General features: G+C 49.8%; 2 protein-coding genes across 3 annotated transcripts; one reads left to right on the forward strand and one right to left on the reverse strand.

Annotated features, from left to right (window-relative positions):
- Positions 1 to 209: 209 nt before the first annotated feature.
- On the reverse strand, positions 210 to 5,390 carry LOC143376272 (uncharacterized). Of its 2 annotated transcripts, XM_076826400.1 has the most exons (5): positions 5,314 to 5,390; positions 4,816 to 4,942; positions 4,504 to 4,697; positions 4,161 to 4,268; positions 210 to 666 (listed from the first exon to the last, which is right to left on the reverse strand). In XM_076826400.1, exons 1-5 carry the CDS (start codon positions 5,337 to 5,339, stop codon positions 531 to 533), a joined length of 591 nt encoding a protein of 196 aa, XP_076682515.1. In that variant the 5' UTR covers positions 5,340 to 5,390; the 3' UTR covers positions 210 to 530. The 2 variants fall into 2 exon arrangements, with proteins under 2 accessions (XP_076682515.1, XP_076682516.1); XM_076826401.1 differs by lacking the exon at positions 4,161 to 4,268.
- Positions 5,391 to 9,632: 4,242 nt separating this feature from the next.
- Positions 9,633 to 12,932, forward strand: LOC143376166 (uncharacterized). Its single transcript, XM_076826103.1, has 4 exons — positions 9,633 to 10,371; positions 10,746 to 10,926; positions 12,196 to 12,355; positions 12,685 to 12,932. The coding sequence occupies exons 1-4, from the start codon at positions 10,237 to 10,239 to the stop codon at positions 12,836 to 12,838; spliced, it is 630 nt and encodes a 209-aa protein (XP_076682218.1). The 5' UTR covers positions 9,633 to 10,236; the 3' UTR covers positions 12,839 to 12,932.
- The last annotated feature ends 1,113 nt before the right edge of the window (positions 12,933 to 14,045 follow it).

Here is a 14,045-nt window from a genome sequence, read left to right on the forward strand (position 1 = left end):
AATATGAAAATTGTATCTGAAAAATGACTCCGGGGTGCAGTGAACTCCACGCGACCTATTTGTGATCATAAGAATCCGTGACCACGAAGGATTAATAACAATAATAACACGGCTTTATTACATTCCCGAAAAAAAAATACGAACAGACAGCAATTTGCTGTTTTTAATTCCAACCAATGAGAAACAAGCAATAATAACAGAAAGAGAACTACATTTATCGTACATTTAGCAGGTGTTGCTTTTAACTTGTAACCAATTTGCTGGCTCGCCCGGGGTTTTAATGACCGATTACACTTGCCCGTTACCATCGAGCGGTTTACGGAGCCCACAATTCCCGTGATCCTGGAGCAAAGCCGGCCCGGTTTCTTGCCGCTTCGAGGAAGATACAAACACGATAGGAAATGATCGATCAAGAGAAGTACACCCGTTGCAGCGTTCTTAAGCGTCCCGGCGAAGCAGGGCGGAGGCATAAAAATCGAACTGTTTGCTCGTCGGAGGCGCGGCGGTGCGCCGCGGTGGTTTTTCAGGGCTCAGCCGAGGACTCCAATCAAGTCGAACAGTCCCACGGGGCATCGCGGTCGGTACTCGGAGCAGCCTCCATTACGTCCGACCGCTTCAGCTTGAAGAATGTCCTGCGGCAGTTGCTCGTGTCGCGAGCTTGTCGGTCTGAAAGCAACGCGAGCACCGTAAACATACATCCGCGCACGATAATAAGGGGCTTTTTCTTGTCGCGATACGCCAGGAATAACGAGGCCGACGTAACCGCCCGACAACTCGTTAACGAACGGCCATTAAATTGCCCATCGCGCGAGGATATTCTGGTCAATTTAATGCTTCGCGAGTGGAGCTGGACAGTCGCGGGACTGGAGGAGCGTAATTCGAGTACAAAAGGGAGCAAACATTTCCCGCAGAGGAGGGACGGCTCGGAAAGCGAAGCTTCCATCGCCGGGCAACCCTGATCACCATCCCCGAAATTCAATTCGAAGATATTCAAATTCCCAGCGAATTAAAACCGTTCGGAATAAATTGAATATGGCCGTTCCCAGCCGAAGGTAGGGTAATGGAGGATTCACGGGTAAAATTGGATGGAAACGAGCGGGATTTCCTCGCGTCCCATCGTTTTTATTGTCGCCTGACCGTTGCCTGGTCTCGCCGGGGGATGATCACGCGCTCTGGCCCAGCGAACATGACGATACGTCTTGCGTATCGCGTGAAACCTCGAAACGAACGGGGTGGGCCATCGTTACGTCCCGCTTTTATTCCGACCTTTGTCTTCACCCCGCTTCGAGCCAAGAAGCCTCGCCAGGTAGGAAGCACGCGTTTTCCCCTCGTTCCTCCCTGCATATTGCGAGCTCCGCTTCGGAGACACGGCAAGTGAGAGACAATGCAATTTCGTTATCAGAGCGAGACGCGTTGCTTGAAAACACTTGACTCGTAAACGCCAGAGTATTGTTTACGATTTCCTTGAGATTCCCACCTTCCGTCCCAACCCCCGTCCCGCAATAACGAACCCTCGATTTCCCTGTGCCCCCGCCGAATGTGTAACCGCGTCGCCTTGTTTGTTTTCCACTCGGAGGGAGGATTTTGTCAGGCCGCCCTGCGCCACTGCATCCCTCCCTATTAAACTGCACCGCGGGGTCTCGTGCGGGTTTCATCCCCGTTCCGCGAGCAAGGAAAACAAGCTGTCGCCATGATTTTTTCATACCTCCCCGGCTCATTTCGCTCCCTTAAATTACCCGCGAGACCGCTACGGAGGACTCTGAAGGAGGGCGACGCATCCAGCGCGTTTCCCGCCGCGATAACAACTTCAACGGCAAAACAAAGCTCATTTGCAATTTTTATTCCGCCGAGCAACGCCGCTCCTAAGGTCTCCGCGTCGGTCTCCTCGTTTCCCTTTCGTAAATCACGCGAGAAAGTCCGCGCTAGCTCGCCGCCGCGCGGCGATAATTCCACCCCCTGGCTTCTGTTCCTTGGCGTCGTCGATGCTCGCGGCGCGCGCGGTCGTCGGGGGGAAAAAACGGGACGTTCTCGGGCCGCGCACTCCAAATACGGATTCCACCCTCGCCAGGACAAGTCCATTGTCTACTTTGGCGGGGCGGACCGCTCGAAATTTCCACGCCACCGTCGAGGAATAGGATGTCGTCGACGGCGAGGACGACGACAATGCGCCGTCACGGCCGCCCGCGGGCCCTCGTTTTTTATTCATACGTCCCTGGCTCGAGAGTTTATCCACCCACGAGGTAGGTCACGCGGCACCCTCACACACGGCTAGCGAGCCGGCTACACGCGCGCTGGGGAACGGAGGAGGGGATGGGAATAAGCGAGAGAGCTAAACCAAATTTGCTTTTCTACACGGCCTCTGTGTATCTACTCCAATTTGCGCCGCCTTGGACCAGCCGAAAAAAGGGCCGACTCTCTTTTTTTCGCCGCGCGAGAAAGGAGGCCCTGCCCGCGGAATTTCCAGGCCGAGTCCTTTGCCGCGCGAGAACAATGGCCCGCGCTCCGGCGCGATCCGCGCGAGTTCCCGCCGCTCTTTCGACGGGGCTGCAGGTTTGCGTAGGTGAAATCGGCTGGGCCATCGCGCGATAAAGGGAGAAAGGTTCTTATCGTGGCTACGCTGTTTCGTCAGATTTGTGTTCTATAGACACTTTTGGGGCAAATTGAAATCAGTCGGAGGGAATGTATCAGAGCCACGTAAACAGAGTTGGGAAAAATGGTATCTAATTAAAAATTATAAATTGCGATTAGAATGTAGGGTAATTGTGGGGGAGATGCTGCACTGGGAGAGACGCCGCACCTTCGGTTTTTCAGGGTTATCGAGAATAAAATAAAACACTGTCGATTTTATTTGCTTTAGGATGTTTAGGTTGGATTAATAAGCGAGAACGTGTTTTCATTATTAGTTTTATAGATTTTAAAAAAGTGTTTCACAATAGATACTGTGATATTTCAAGGCAAATTATATCTTTTTTAATGACAAATCTGATAATTCAAACATATTTGTGGGCTTTGTACTATTTCTTCATATTTTATTTTTATTTATAAATAATATCTGTACCTATTTATTTTCCCAATTTTATTGTATTTTATAACTGTATAAATTAAAAAGATGTTTCATTTTACTTTGCTTTTACTATTTTTTTTAAATAAAAAGTTAAAATTAACAAGTTTAAATGAAAAAGTAAGCGTTTTTCGAAATTCGTTTCTCCTAAAAAAGGATGTTTTTAGTTCCAATTTTTTAAGGGTGACAAATATTAAAATTCTGATTTTCTTTAATGCTAGTAGTAGCACAAGATGTTCAACTAATAATATGTATCCTTGGGAAAAAATTTCAATTCCAAAATTTAGACCCTGTGACAATTTTGCGTAAGGTGCGGCAACTCTCCCACGATTACCCTAATTGTGTAATTGATTACACATTATTTTCTGTAATGGTTAATTCAGGTAGTTGACCACAATTTTGTCAACTGGCTAAATTAGCGATTGCAGAAAATAATATGTAATCAATCACACAATTACATTTTAATTATAATTTGTAATCAGATTACATTTTGTCCAACTCTGCCCGTAGAGCAGTGTTTCTTACACTTTTTTCAGTGGCGATCCCCTTGATAATATTAAAATAACCTGCAACCCTTTTCCCTTTCATTTATGAAAAATCAGTGTTACACAGAATATAGCAATGGAGTCATATTAAAATTGTTTGGGAATCACTGCCGTTAAGGGAGCCAGGGGAATAATTTGAAAAGCAGAAATTAACAGTGAACCCTGTTTTCAAGTTTCTATTTGCCTCGATTTCGCTTCCCAACAGCAACGACTGCCGCGGTTCAAAGTTGAAGTGGTTTTGTCCTGATTGTAGGTGACTGTGGCCTACAGAAGTGATGAATATTCATGAACGAAAAGGGCGCGTGACGCGGGGACTGTTCGAGTGTTCAGTCAATGAGTCTGTTTGTCTACTTATCGCGCGATGCTTGTGTCTCGTTATTTCATTCAGGATCGAGTCTTGGGGTTATCGCGCCGATGGATCGCCTCGCCACGGCTCTGTTCCACCTTAAATATTCCTCCGCAGCGTGAAGATTTCGCGGATCGAGGGACGGGGGAGGAAAGGTTAATATCGGATAGGGGATTAAAGCGACGCGGAAGCTGGGGCGGAGACTTACGTGAAGATCACGTGCAGTATGTCACCGATGAGGCCGTTATGCCTCAAGGAATGCTCCGAAGTTTCGCAAATGGCTCTCAGCAGACATTCGTGACCCTGATATCCGTAGCTGCGCAGAAAGTCAGGAAGCAAAGTGAAAAATAAAATAAGACCGTCTCTGACCCACTGTGACTTCTAGGTCACTTTCTGCGTAGGTATATCTAGATGCTCTTGCGCGCAGCTGTTCCGTCTGCGCAGTCTTGCACAAACGTCAGCTATTGACGGAACGCAGAAGTTATAAGAGGCAAAGGATCGGCGACTAGAGTTCCAGAGTTCAGAGACCGAATAATGATTCACGAACTCACCCGATGAACTTGTTCTCTATGGCCTGGTAAACCGTAGCCCTGCCCAGGCTTCTTCTTCCCCTTTCCTCCCCAACATCCGTCCAGGGATGCTCCGCTGTAGCGTTCGTTGGCAGATCGTAAGTGGCCTCGAAGAAGTTCGCTATGGAAATTGATTTATAAGGGTCTTCCAGGGGCACCGCCAGCGCGAAGAACAACTGGGGAAGAATCCGTCCATTACACTTGGATTGAATCGTAATTAAGCAAACAACTTATTGTCCCTTGAATCTTACAATTAGTAGTATCGCAGTGAGTAAACGTTTCTTTGCCACTTACACCGGCGGTGCTCTCTTCGGGGAACGTTAGAGCCCTGATAGGTCGATGGAGAATCTCTGCCAGCAGCGAACTCGACGATTTCGAGGCAGCCGCGGCGACTACCAACGCCAGATTCAGCGCCAAAAGCCTGTAAAACGGTTCACTTACTCGCCGAACAGTAAACCACGCCCGTCCATCGTAAAAAGCAGGTCCGTAAAGCGTCGCGTAAAAACTTCCTCGCACGCGTAAGCAAAACCAGCCGAGGCGAGTCTTTAATTCCCCGCGCGATGCAATCGCCACGAACCGGGGGCGAAGGTGCATTCGATTAACGTCACAAGTGAACAAGGGCCGAGCGGAATTGAAGCTTCTTTGGGGGATGAAAATTCATGGGGGGTGGGTAAATTCGGGGAACGCCCGGGGGGTGGCTTTAATTCTCTTTACGAACTTCTAACGCGCGATATTCCTTCTACGTATCCGTTAACGAGCGTTAATCAGTTTACGTTTAATTACGTGGCGTACAGAAGTTCTTCCTGATGCCTCGACATGCCTGAACGACTCGAGAGACTGCGGACCCGACGAGGAGACGCGGATGTGAAGCGCCGGGGAACCGTTGCGGTTCATCTCGCGCGTGTGAACCGGTTCCCTGGTGTTGTTTGCGCTTCCAGAACGTTAAGTGGCGAATACTGGGGGAGCGTAGGTGTGTTAATCATCGAGCGATTGAGAACGTCGGGCAAGAATAGGCCCCTTTCTGTAGGCATTCGGTGCCTGGGAACGGCCTATGGTGTGTTTGGCACGTAGGTGGCGCCATCTTAGGTTGGGTATTTGTAGAGTTCGGAGAAGAGTGACGTTGGAGAGTCTGAGTGAGGCAAATGGCACTTTTTTTTGCGTCAAGATCGTAGGACTTTTGATAGGAATAATATAGAGGGGTGAATCTGTTTGGAGGTTGAAGCTTAGACGTAAGGGAAAAATATTGACAAAGTTGACAAGTGTCAAAATTGACATTTTCGAAGAAAATTGCGGGTTTTCCTTCATAATGTATGGTTCAAGTTTTTCCTTAACTTATTATACACCATTTCCTATAGATTCTGCCCTTCGGGATACTTTTGACAGTTTTTCAATGTCAAAATTTGTGCGTCATGCTTTTTCAATATTTTTCTTTAGTCTGCAACATCTTAGCATTAACCTCGAGAGCGATTCATCCCGCTACCTTATTTCTATCGAAATTCTACGATGTTGACAGCAAAAAGTGCCGTTTGTCCCACGGTGTAATAGACAGGTGTTCCGACTCCTTTTCAGAATGTGTGACTTTTTCGTCCTAGTTCTTCTGGCGGCCACTAGATTGGCGCTCACGCAGAAAAGGCTGACTTTTTCCGCGCAATACTACTAAAAGCTCTACTACTGCAATCACATAAATGCATGCGTACATCACGACGCCTCTCGCGACGACCAGAAGAACCAAACAGAAATCGGCGCACAGAATCGCTGGGGTAAAGGTGCCGAGTCGGAACACCTGTCTATTACACCGTGGTCTGACCTAGGGTAGATGCACCATTTGTGGCCACTTTAAGGCATTGTGCCAGTTTTGGCCATTCCTTAAAAAATATAATATTTTTCCGCGTAAACAATAAATGTAGCCTTATATTTCCGGCGGTAAACCAAACAAATTATTTATGACGTGAAATTCTCCGCATAATAATGATCTGCAAGCAGTTTAAAAATAAGATAATTATACGCATGGCCAAAAAACAGTGCAACGTTCACAAACGGTACATCCACCCTACTCGGAACACACATGCCGCGAATTCCGGCCATGATTCGTAAAATGCAATTGCGACCCGGCACGTGGGCACGTCAGACACCGCATTGGGTGATTAAAAAACTTCACCGATTTCACGCCGGCTCGCGCAGAAAAAACGCGAAGGAGCCCGCGCGCCGTTTTAAAACGCTGCCAGGGGTTAAACCATGCATACGTAAATGAGCCCACTTTGCCGGGATTATTCCCGTTTTTAATTTCCTTTCTCGCTTACATCAATACAACACCAGCGCTGCAACGACCCGAGCGCAATGGAACACGAACAGCCACCCCCTGGCAACCCTATCCCTTCCGGAAGAAACTCGTTCGAGTTACGTCGAGTTGAAACGGGAAACACGTCAGAGAGGGGTGGGGGTAGGAGGAGGGGGCGGGGGAAGAATGTGCTCTGGTTTGTGTGTCAGTGGCGAAAAGAGCCAATTAACTTACGTGCTCGTTGCCATTCAATGGTAATGGAACGAACTGCTGGGAGAGAACTCTTCTGTCAATTTTCGCAGTACTCTCCATACTCGTTCCTTCCCTTTGCCAGCGGATCCCTCGGTAAACGCAATTTTCTGCCCCTTTCTTCGTTAGACTCTTCCAGGAAACGTCTGCCCGGCCGCTCTTCTCGCGAGACGTTTTCGCGTCGCGATTTTTCCTCCGGAGGACCAAAGTTTCGCCGCTCGCCTGACGTCTTCCGACGACTCGACGGGGGCAGTTTACGGTGTCTGTCGTTCGCCAGGGCCGCTTTATTGCTGCGGAGTTTGTTTGAAGTCGATGCAGTTATTGCTCGCACGTTGCAGTAGTTAGGCGAAGATTTCCTGTAACAGTTTGTCGAGATGTCTGCGGGGCGCGAGCACACCTTGGGGCTCGATACGCAGCAGCAGTGGCGTAGTCAGGATTTAGTATTTTGGGGGAGCCGAGTTTTAAATTCATAATGAAATTAGGCGATCGTGACAGTTTATTTGAACAATAAAATCCAGGTTTCCTTTTTTTCTTACGAAGCCCCTTCTTTCCGGGGGGTGCCAAGGACCCTTGGCTTCTCCTTCAGCGTGCGTCACTGAGCGTTTCAGGAGAGCGTCATTTTATTATCTTCTTCGCTCGTTGGACGTACTATTGTACGTAGACAGTTTTTCTCGGCGGAGGTACTTGCGGCAAGTAGTTGAATTTATGGGGGGGGGGGGGGGATTCGCGGGCTCCTGGCGCTCGCAGGTGTTGCTCGAGGAATACGAAATTCAGGCTGAATCGGGGGGAGAGGATGTCCTGGAAATTGGTAGAAACACAGGCCGAGAGCAACGGAGATTTTTCTCCCTTGAATTCGAAATCTCCTCATGGATCCTTTTGTTACAGTCAGGAGCGCATGAATAATGGATCGGCCCCGGGAACAAAAATTGCTGGCTGCCTATAAACGCGATTATAAGCTGTAATTTCTAAATGGAATGTACGCCCGGGAGGCGGATCGGGCGCGGGAATTATTCCGCTTGCATTACACCGTCTCACGGCCGGTGGATCGGGGTTAAAAATCGCGGCTAAGTGGCGATGGGGACATCGAGAGCGGAGGGTTGTTTTTTTAAATCGGTCAAAGGAGGGATAATCTGAGGAGAAATTCACCGCTGCGCGCCAAGGATAATTGAATTCTACGCTCGTTACGTGTCGATGAATTTCCGCGCGGATTTATTACGCCGCCCGGCGTCCTAGGAGAGTCTTCCTCGATAAGGTCCCCCGAAACGAACACCCGCTCGTCGCGCCGGGAGCCGCGATGCGAACGAAATTTATGATAGAAACGTGACTTGATCGGTATTGCGAAGATTAACCGCCTCTGCCCCTCATTTGCGGCCGCAAGAAGCTTTAAATTGCTTAAAAACCCCGGCGGAAGAAACTTTAAACTTCGAACCCTTAGCGCGGTGCTCGCGAAACGCTGCGCCTCGCAAGAAAGTCTGCTACCGTGCAAGAATGCGGGCGGTCCTCGCGCAACATTCCATAACGGAAACTGTTCCCTGAGAACTGCGGCTGCAAAATCGCCGAAACTTTCCACGTTCTCCTCGTCGGACCTGCCGCTTCGGTGGATCGTGAAATTGATCGTCGCTAGCCTCATCGATCCGTCTTTGCACCCCTTGTCATTCGCGAGATTTACATACGTTCAATTAGCAGTGTCATAGTCGGGTGGATTGACCGGCCAGAGCGGGGCTAGTTCTCGCTACAGCTCTATCAGCCCCCATGGTACACCGTTCGCTCTATCTCTCGGCCGCTCGTGCAAATCCGTAAGCACACGCTCCCCGGCACCTCGTTAGACTTTCGTCGAGCTCCGCGCTACGTACAAAGTTCCGGCGGTCTGTAATTTCCAGCGAGCACGGGCCATTCTAATTCCAATGATAGAGACGTAACGCTCCCTCGGCCCGTTCTCAGAGGCGGCGGGAAATCTGCTGAAAGCCGCGTCCTCTGCCAGCTGGAAATTACGATCCGCACTGCGAGCGAGCGGGCACCGGTTCGACTGTCTCGCGATTGCCGATAATTAATCCGTTCGTTCACTTAGGCAGACGCGCGTTTATGCTGCGGCAGGTATACTAACTCTGGCAAGCGAATTCCGAGGCTGAGGACGTAGCCATCAAAGAGCGTGGCAGGCGGCTCGGATCGCGACGATTCCTTGATGATTCCCAACCCTCGCGACCGCGGTTTTTCCTCGTTGCTCCCGTTCCTTTGGCTCGTCGACCAGCAGCTATTCGCCGGGAATTCTCGCCGATATCGGTCTCCGTTCGAATCAATCCCCAGGGTGCTCTGGCTCGCGGAGGATATATTCCTCTCCGGTGTCTCTGCGGCCCGTTGTTAAGGAGATTTATGATCGCACCGGATGGTCTGGCGCGCGCCCCCACCGCTCCGTAATACGAAAGTAATGCAAATGCCGCGCGAACGCGACTATACTGTCGGCCCGGCTGCAAGGAGTCGCGATATTCGCGCGCTAACGGCCTGCGAATCCACCAGGATCGCATAAATAGCCTGTCGACGGACGGGGTCCACCAGGTATATCGGGGGGTGGGATTGAATTAACCTCCAGCTTTTCACACGCTTCGCCAGCGCCCAGATACTCCGATCATTTTCATCTCGAACGACCGATTACCATCCTGGCTGATACTCTCGGACTCGTACCACTGCCGCTGAAGCGTGACTGATACATGCGTTCAGATTTTAAAAGCTTCGAACTGAAACTCCGATCGTGCTCTATGCGATTAACTGCAGCCTGCTTCACCCGTTTCTTCGGCTCTTCCACCCCTCGATGCAGGAGCAGCTCCTTCACTCGCGGCCCATTAAATCGCCCGCTGTTGAACCGCGTTAATTATACCGTGGGCTGGAAAAATCCGCGTCCAGAGGAGTAGCAGTTGCGAGCCAATGAATAGGAACCGATCGCTGCATTAATTTCGCCGAGGGGCGGCCTGCGTTGGCTGCAGTTCCAGCGCAGCCTGTCCATCTCGCGTCTGCACGCGCGCCTCCTTCTCGCCCTGTTACCGTTGCGCTGCGATCAGAGCGGGTTCATTATTCGGTTAACTCGCGATAACGAACTAATTGCGTCTATTAACGAGCCCCGGTGTTTGCCTCGCCTCTACCGCCGCCTCTGAAAGTCTCACAGGCAGCTGTATCGAGCTGTCCGCGCGTTCACCATGCGGCGCGTCTTTGTGGCATCGGTGCTCCTCGCGTTCTGCACCGGCTCCATCGCGAGCGCTTTGGATCGTGAGAGGGGCAAGAGGTACCTTGTCTTCCCGGAACCTGGAGCCGTAGCGCCGACCAAAGTGCAGGTGAGGCTCTCTAATCCTTTAAGTTCCGCGACACCGAACCCTTGAACCTTTCACGTTCGCGAGTATCGAGCCAGCGAATCGAACGACTCGCGCGTTCCTTATAGAATAATTCCACCGGTGAAATGCCGGCGGCAGTGGCGATTCAATGGTATCGCGCGTAAATTTGTCGGCTGCAAAGCGAGCATTGGACGCCCGGGCGTCCCTAAATTGCCAGGCCGATGCGACCCGAAATTCCCTTCGCCTCCGATATATATTTCCCGGTCTAATTTCGTCCAGCCTCATGTCAGTCGCGAGTGAGCCTGGCAGCAGGGTATTCGATTGGCGGTTATTACGAACGATCGATGACACCTTCGTGTATTTGAAAACCGTTCCAGTTAATCCTCGGCCTCGGTTTACCTATGGAGGTCGACGTCAGCCTGATTATCGGATATGTGATGAAATTTAATTACGTCCTGCCCTATAACGCCTCCTACTTGACGGATTCATACGTTCGCTATGACAGATCGATCGATGGCGGGGCCGACGGGGATGACTACTTCTCGCCGGGTGACGAAGGTACGCCCCTTTTTTTCCCACACGCTTCCGGGGTGCTTTTTTCACGGATGCCACTTGCCCCTGACTCCGTGCAATCACCTCCCTTTAAATCACGCTCTTCCGGGAATTCCACTAGGTAGACAAGCTTGCATGAAAAGCTTCGAAACACCCTGTATACCTACTGTTATGCACAGGGTCGGATTAAGACCTTTGGAGGCCCTGAGCACTTAAGGGTGTGATTTTTGGGAATTTTTTTCTTAGAAACTATAAGACTTTATTCAAAAAACTTTTTTTTGTTCGAAAGGTAGTACCTTTAGCTATGTCTCTGAATTTTGGTGTTAAAAAATATTTATTAATAACAAAGTTATTTACAATCTGGTAGATGTCCTGTTCGAAAGAGGGGTTTGCGGTGACCACGATTACTCGAAAGTGGATTATCTAAAATCGAAAATTCGAAAAATTTAGTTAATATATTAAATTATCTAGTTCCTGGACGAAGGGTTTTTCGAAATATTGATTTAGGACAAAATGGCAAATGTTCAAACGGAAAATGGCGATTATCGGCCACAATCGCACTTAATTTTCGCGAATTAAAGAAAAAATAAGCAACAGAAACAGAAATCCTTCGTCCAAGAACTAGATAATTTAATATATTAACTACATTTCTTTGAATTTCCGATTTTAGATAATCCACTTCCGAGTAATCGTCACCGCAAACCCTTCTTTCGAACAGGACATCTAGAATATTGTAAATAACTTTATTATTAATAAATATTTTTTACCGCCCAAATTCAGAGACATAGCAAAATGTGCTACCTTTCAAACAAAGAAAAGTTTGTTGAATAAAGTTAACAGTTTTTGATAAAAAAAATTCTCAAAAATCACACCTTTTTTCGGCCTCCTGACTGTGCCTCCTAACCCCTTAAAAGATTTTGAGGTCCCCTTGTACAGTGCGATCAGTTCAACGCAATACCATTTCTTAGGCATTTCCGATAATTTAACTATTAACAAAAGTTAGATTTTAAAATTCAGAATATTTCTAAGCACGTGCTTATTTTGCTCATTGGTTAATCCAGTACTGGTTATGCGTATCTGCGCGCAGAGACAGAAGCGGCCTCGCTAAGACAGAAATCCTCTTCTTAAGATGGAAATTTTCTCCTTTACATACTAACGAGGCTACTTTTGTCGCGTGCCTTAGCACAATACCCCGAGACAGTTTCTTCTGCAACTATTCTCTTGAATCTTAATCGTTTTCCTTTCACGACACCCCGTGCTTTCTGTCGAAAGCAGGCTCCCGCGCCATTTCCAGATGGGAAATTTACGAAATCCTGGAGTCGGCCCTCGGCGGTTCGGGGAAAGCCTGCGTTCTGAGAGCGATCTGCGAGGCTTCAGCGGCGCCTCTCGCTCGCGTTCACGGTCTCAGCTCTGAGCTCATTCATCTGCTCCTCACGTGAGTACGGATCCGCGAAAATGGTAATAACCAACCCCCAGCTGCACCTTTGTTTCGCGGTCGATCGTGTGTGTCTTCTCCGGGGTTGCCTCGCGAGGATAACAGCGCGCGGTTGAAATGCGAATTTGCAGAGTACTTAGCGGGACGATGGTTAATGTGTTTAAGAAATTAGATTTTATTTGCCCGAGGGAGAGCGTTACTCTCGCGGTAAGCAGCGTCGCAGAGGGCGGTTACGATCCACCAGCCCCGGGTCTCCCCAACTTCGCGTGCCATTATGAACGTGAATCTGAATTCCGCGCCGTGACGGGCTAATTTTCTTGGCGTTTCAGGCCGTCGACCACTTCTGAGCCTTCCAGGACTGACTTTGATCGAGTATATCACGCCGCCGAAATCATGGGCCGACAGGCAGCCGCTGGCTGCGACAGTTTATTTCCGGAATGCGCGGAAAGCCCCTTGGAATACTTCACCGAAGTCCATGAATGATCATTTACTTAACTATCTAAAGTGCTTCCCGCGACTGCTGCGAAATCACGCCAAGGGTAGCGCCTTTGATACCCGCCCTAACGACCGTCGGCCTCCCGGGTAGTCCTGCAGTAGTTCCTAGACGCCGGCGGAACGGAACTTCGCGCGATAAGTGGACTCGTGGCTTGCCGATCGTCCGCGGTGAACGCGCAGAGAAACAAGAGAAATAGAGCCACGTTTATTAATACCAGCGCGTTAGAAGAGGAGCGTAAGAACGATCGACATCCCGCAAGAAGCTGCGGCCGAGGGGGAAGCTCTGTGTCGAAACTCGCCGTGTAATTTATGTGTCCCGTTGTCGCGCGATATTAGAAATATCAAGGGAAGAAAGGACGCGAGCGAAGGGCGAAGGAGGCGGGAGGGTGGCGAAGGCGGGGAGGGTTGAAACGGCGGGGGCTCTCGCGGCGAAACGTGACGCAGTTATCCGGCGTTATTGGCAGTTCTCTCGTTCAATAACAGGTACACGTAAAAGAGAAAATACTCCGGTTGAAATTTATAGAGGGTGTAGAGAGCGAGCGGAACGGGGGAAAAAATGGCCCGTGACGTCGTCGTTGACTGAGAGAAACGGAGGGCCAGGGGGGACGGGACGGGAGGGCGGTTTTCCAGGGCAAAGCCATTCGTGGTAATTAACACGAGCCCGACAATATACGATTTTACTTTCGCGTCGTTGCAACGCCACCGAGGCCGAAACCTTTGAGTTCTGCCAGCCCTCCTGTCTCTCTCCCTGCCCCTCCGGCCACCATCCACTTTGTATCTATCGCTCTCGCGGCTGTAGTTAATTGCCAATGATCCGGGATGCGTGGAGCACGACATATTCGTTGGTTCGCCAGCGGGTGTAACTGAGTTTGCCGGGAAACACGCGAGATCTGTGGCCCGACTGGTACCCGCGCCAGTCGCTGCTCAGGACTTTCCGGGCGGGTTGAAAATTGGCCCTTAGGCCGACCGGTGGGAGGCTCGGTTTTCGTAGAGTTTCGGGGGGGCGGAAAGTCGGCAGGTAAACGGGGGACCAGCCGGACGTTCGTTTCGACCCGGATGCCTGATGGTATTTGCTATTTATACGAGTTATGATCGCGGTGTGCATCCCCGGATCGTCAGCCGCAAAAGTCATAAATTCACCGCGGGACGTGGAGCGAGCCGGGGGAAAAAAGTTGAAAAAGTTCGCGTCGCGTAC

This window comes from Andrena cerasifolii, chromosome 14 (genome assembly GCF_050908995.1).
Source record: "Andrena cerasifolii isolate SP2316 chromosome 14, iyAndCera1_principal, whole genome shotgun sequence".
NCBI lineage: Eukaryota > Metazoa > Arthropoda > Insecta > Hymenoptera > Andrenidae > Andrena > Andrena cerasifolii.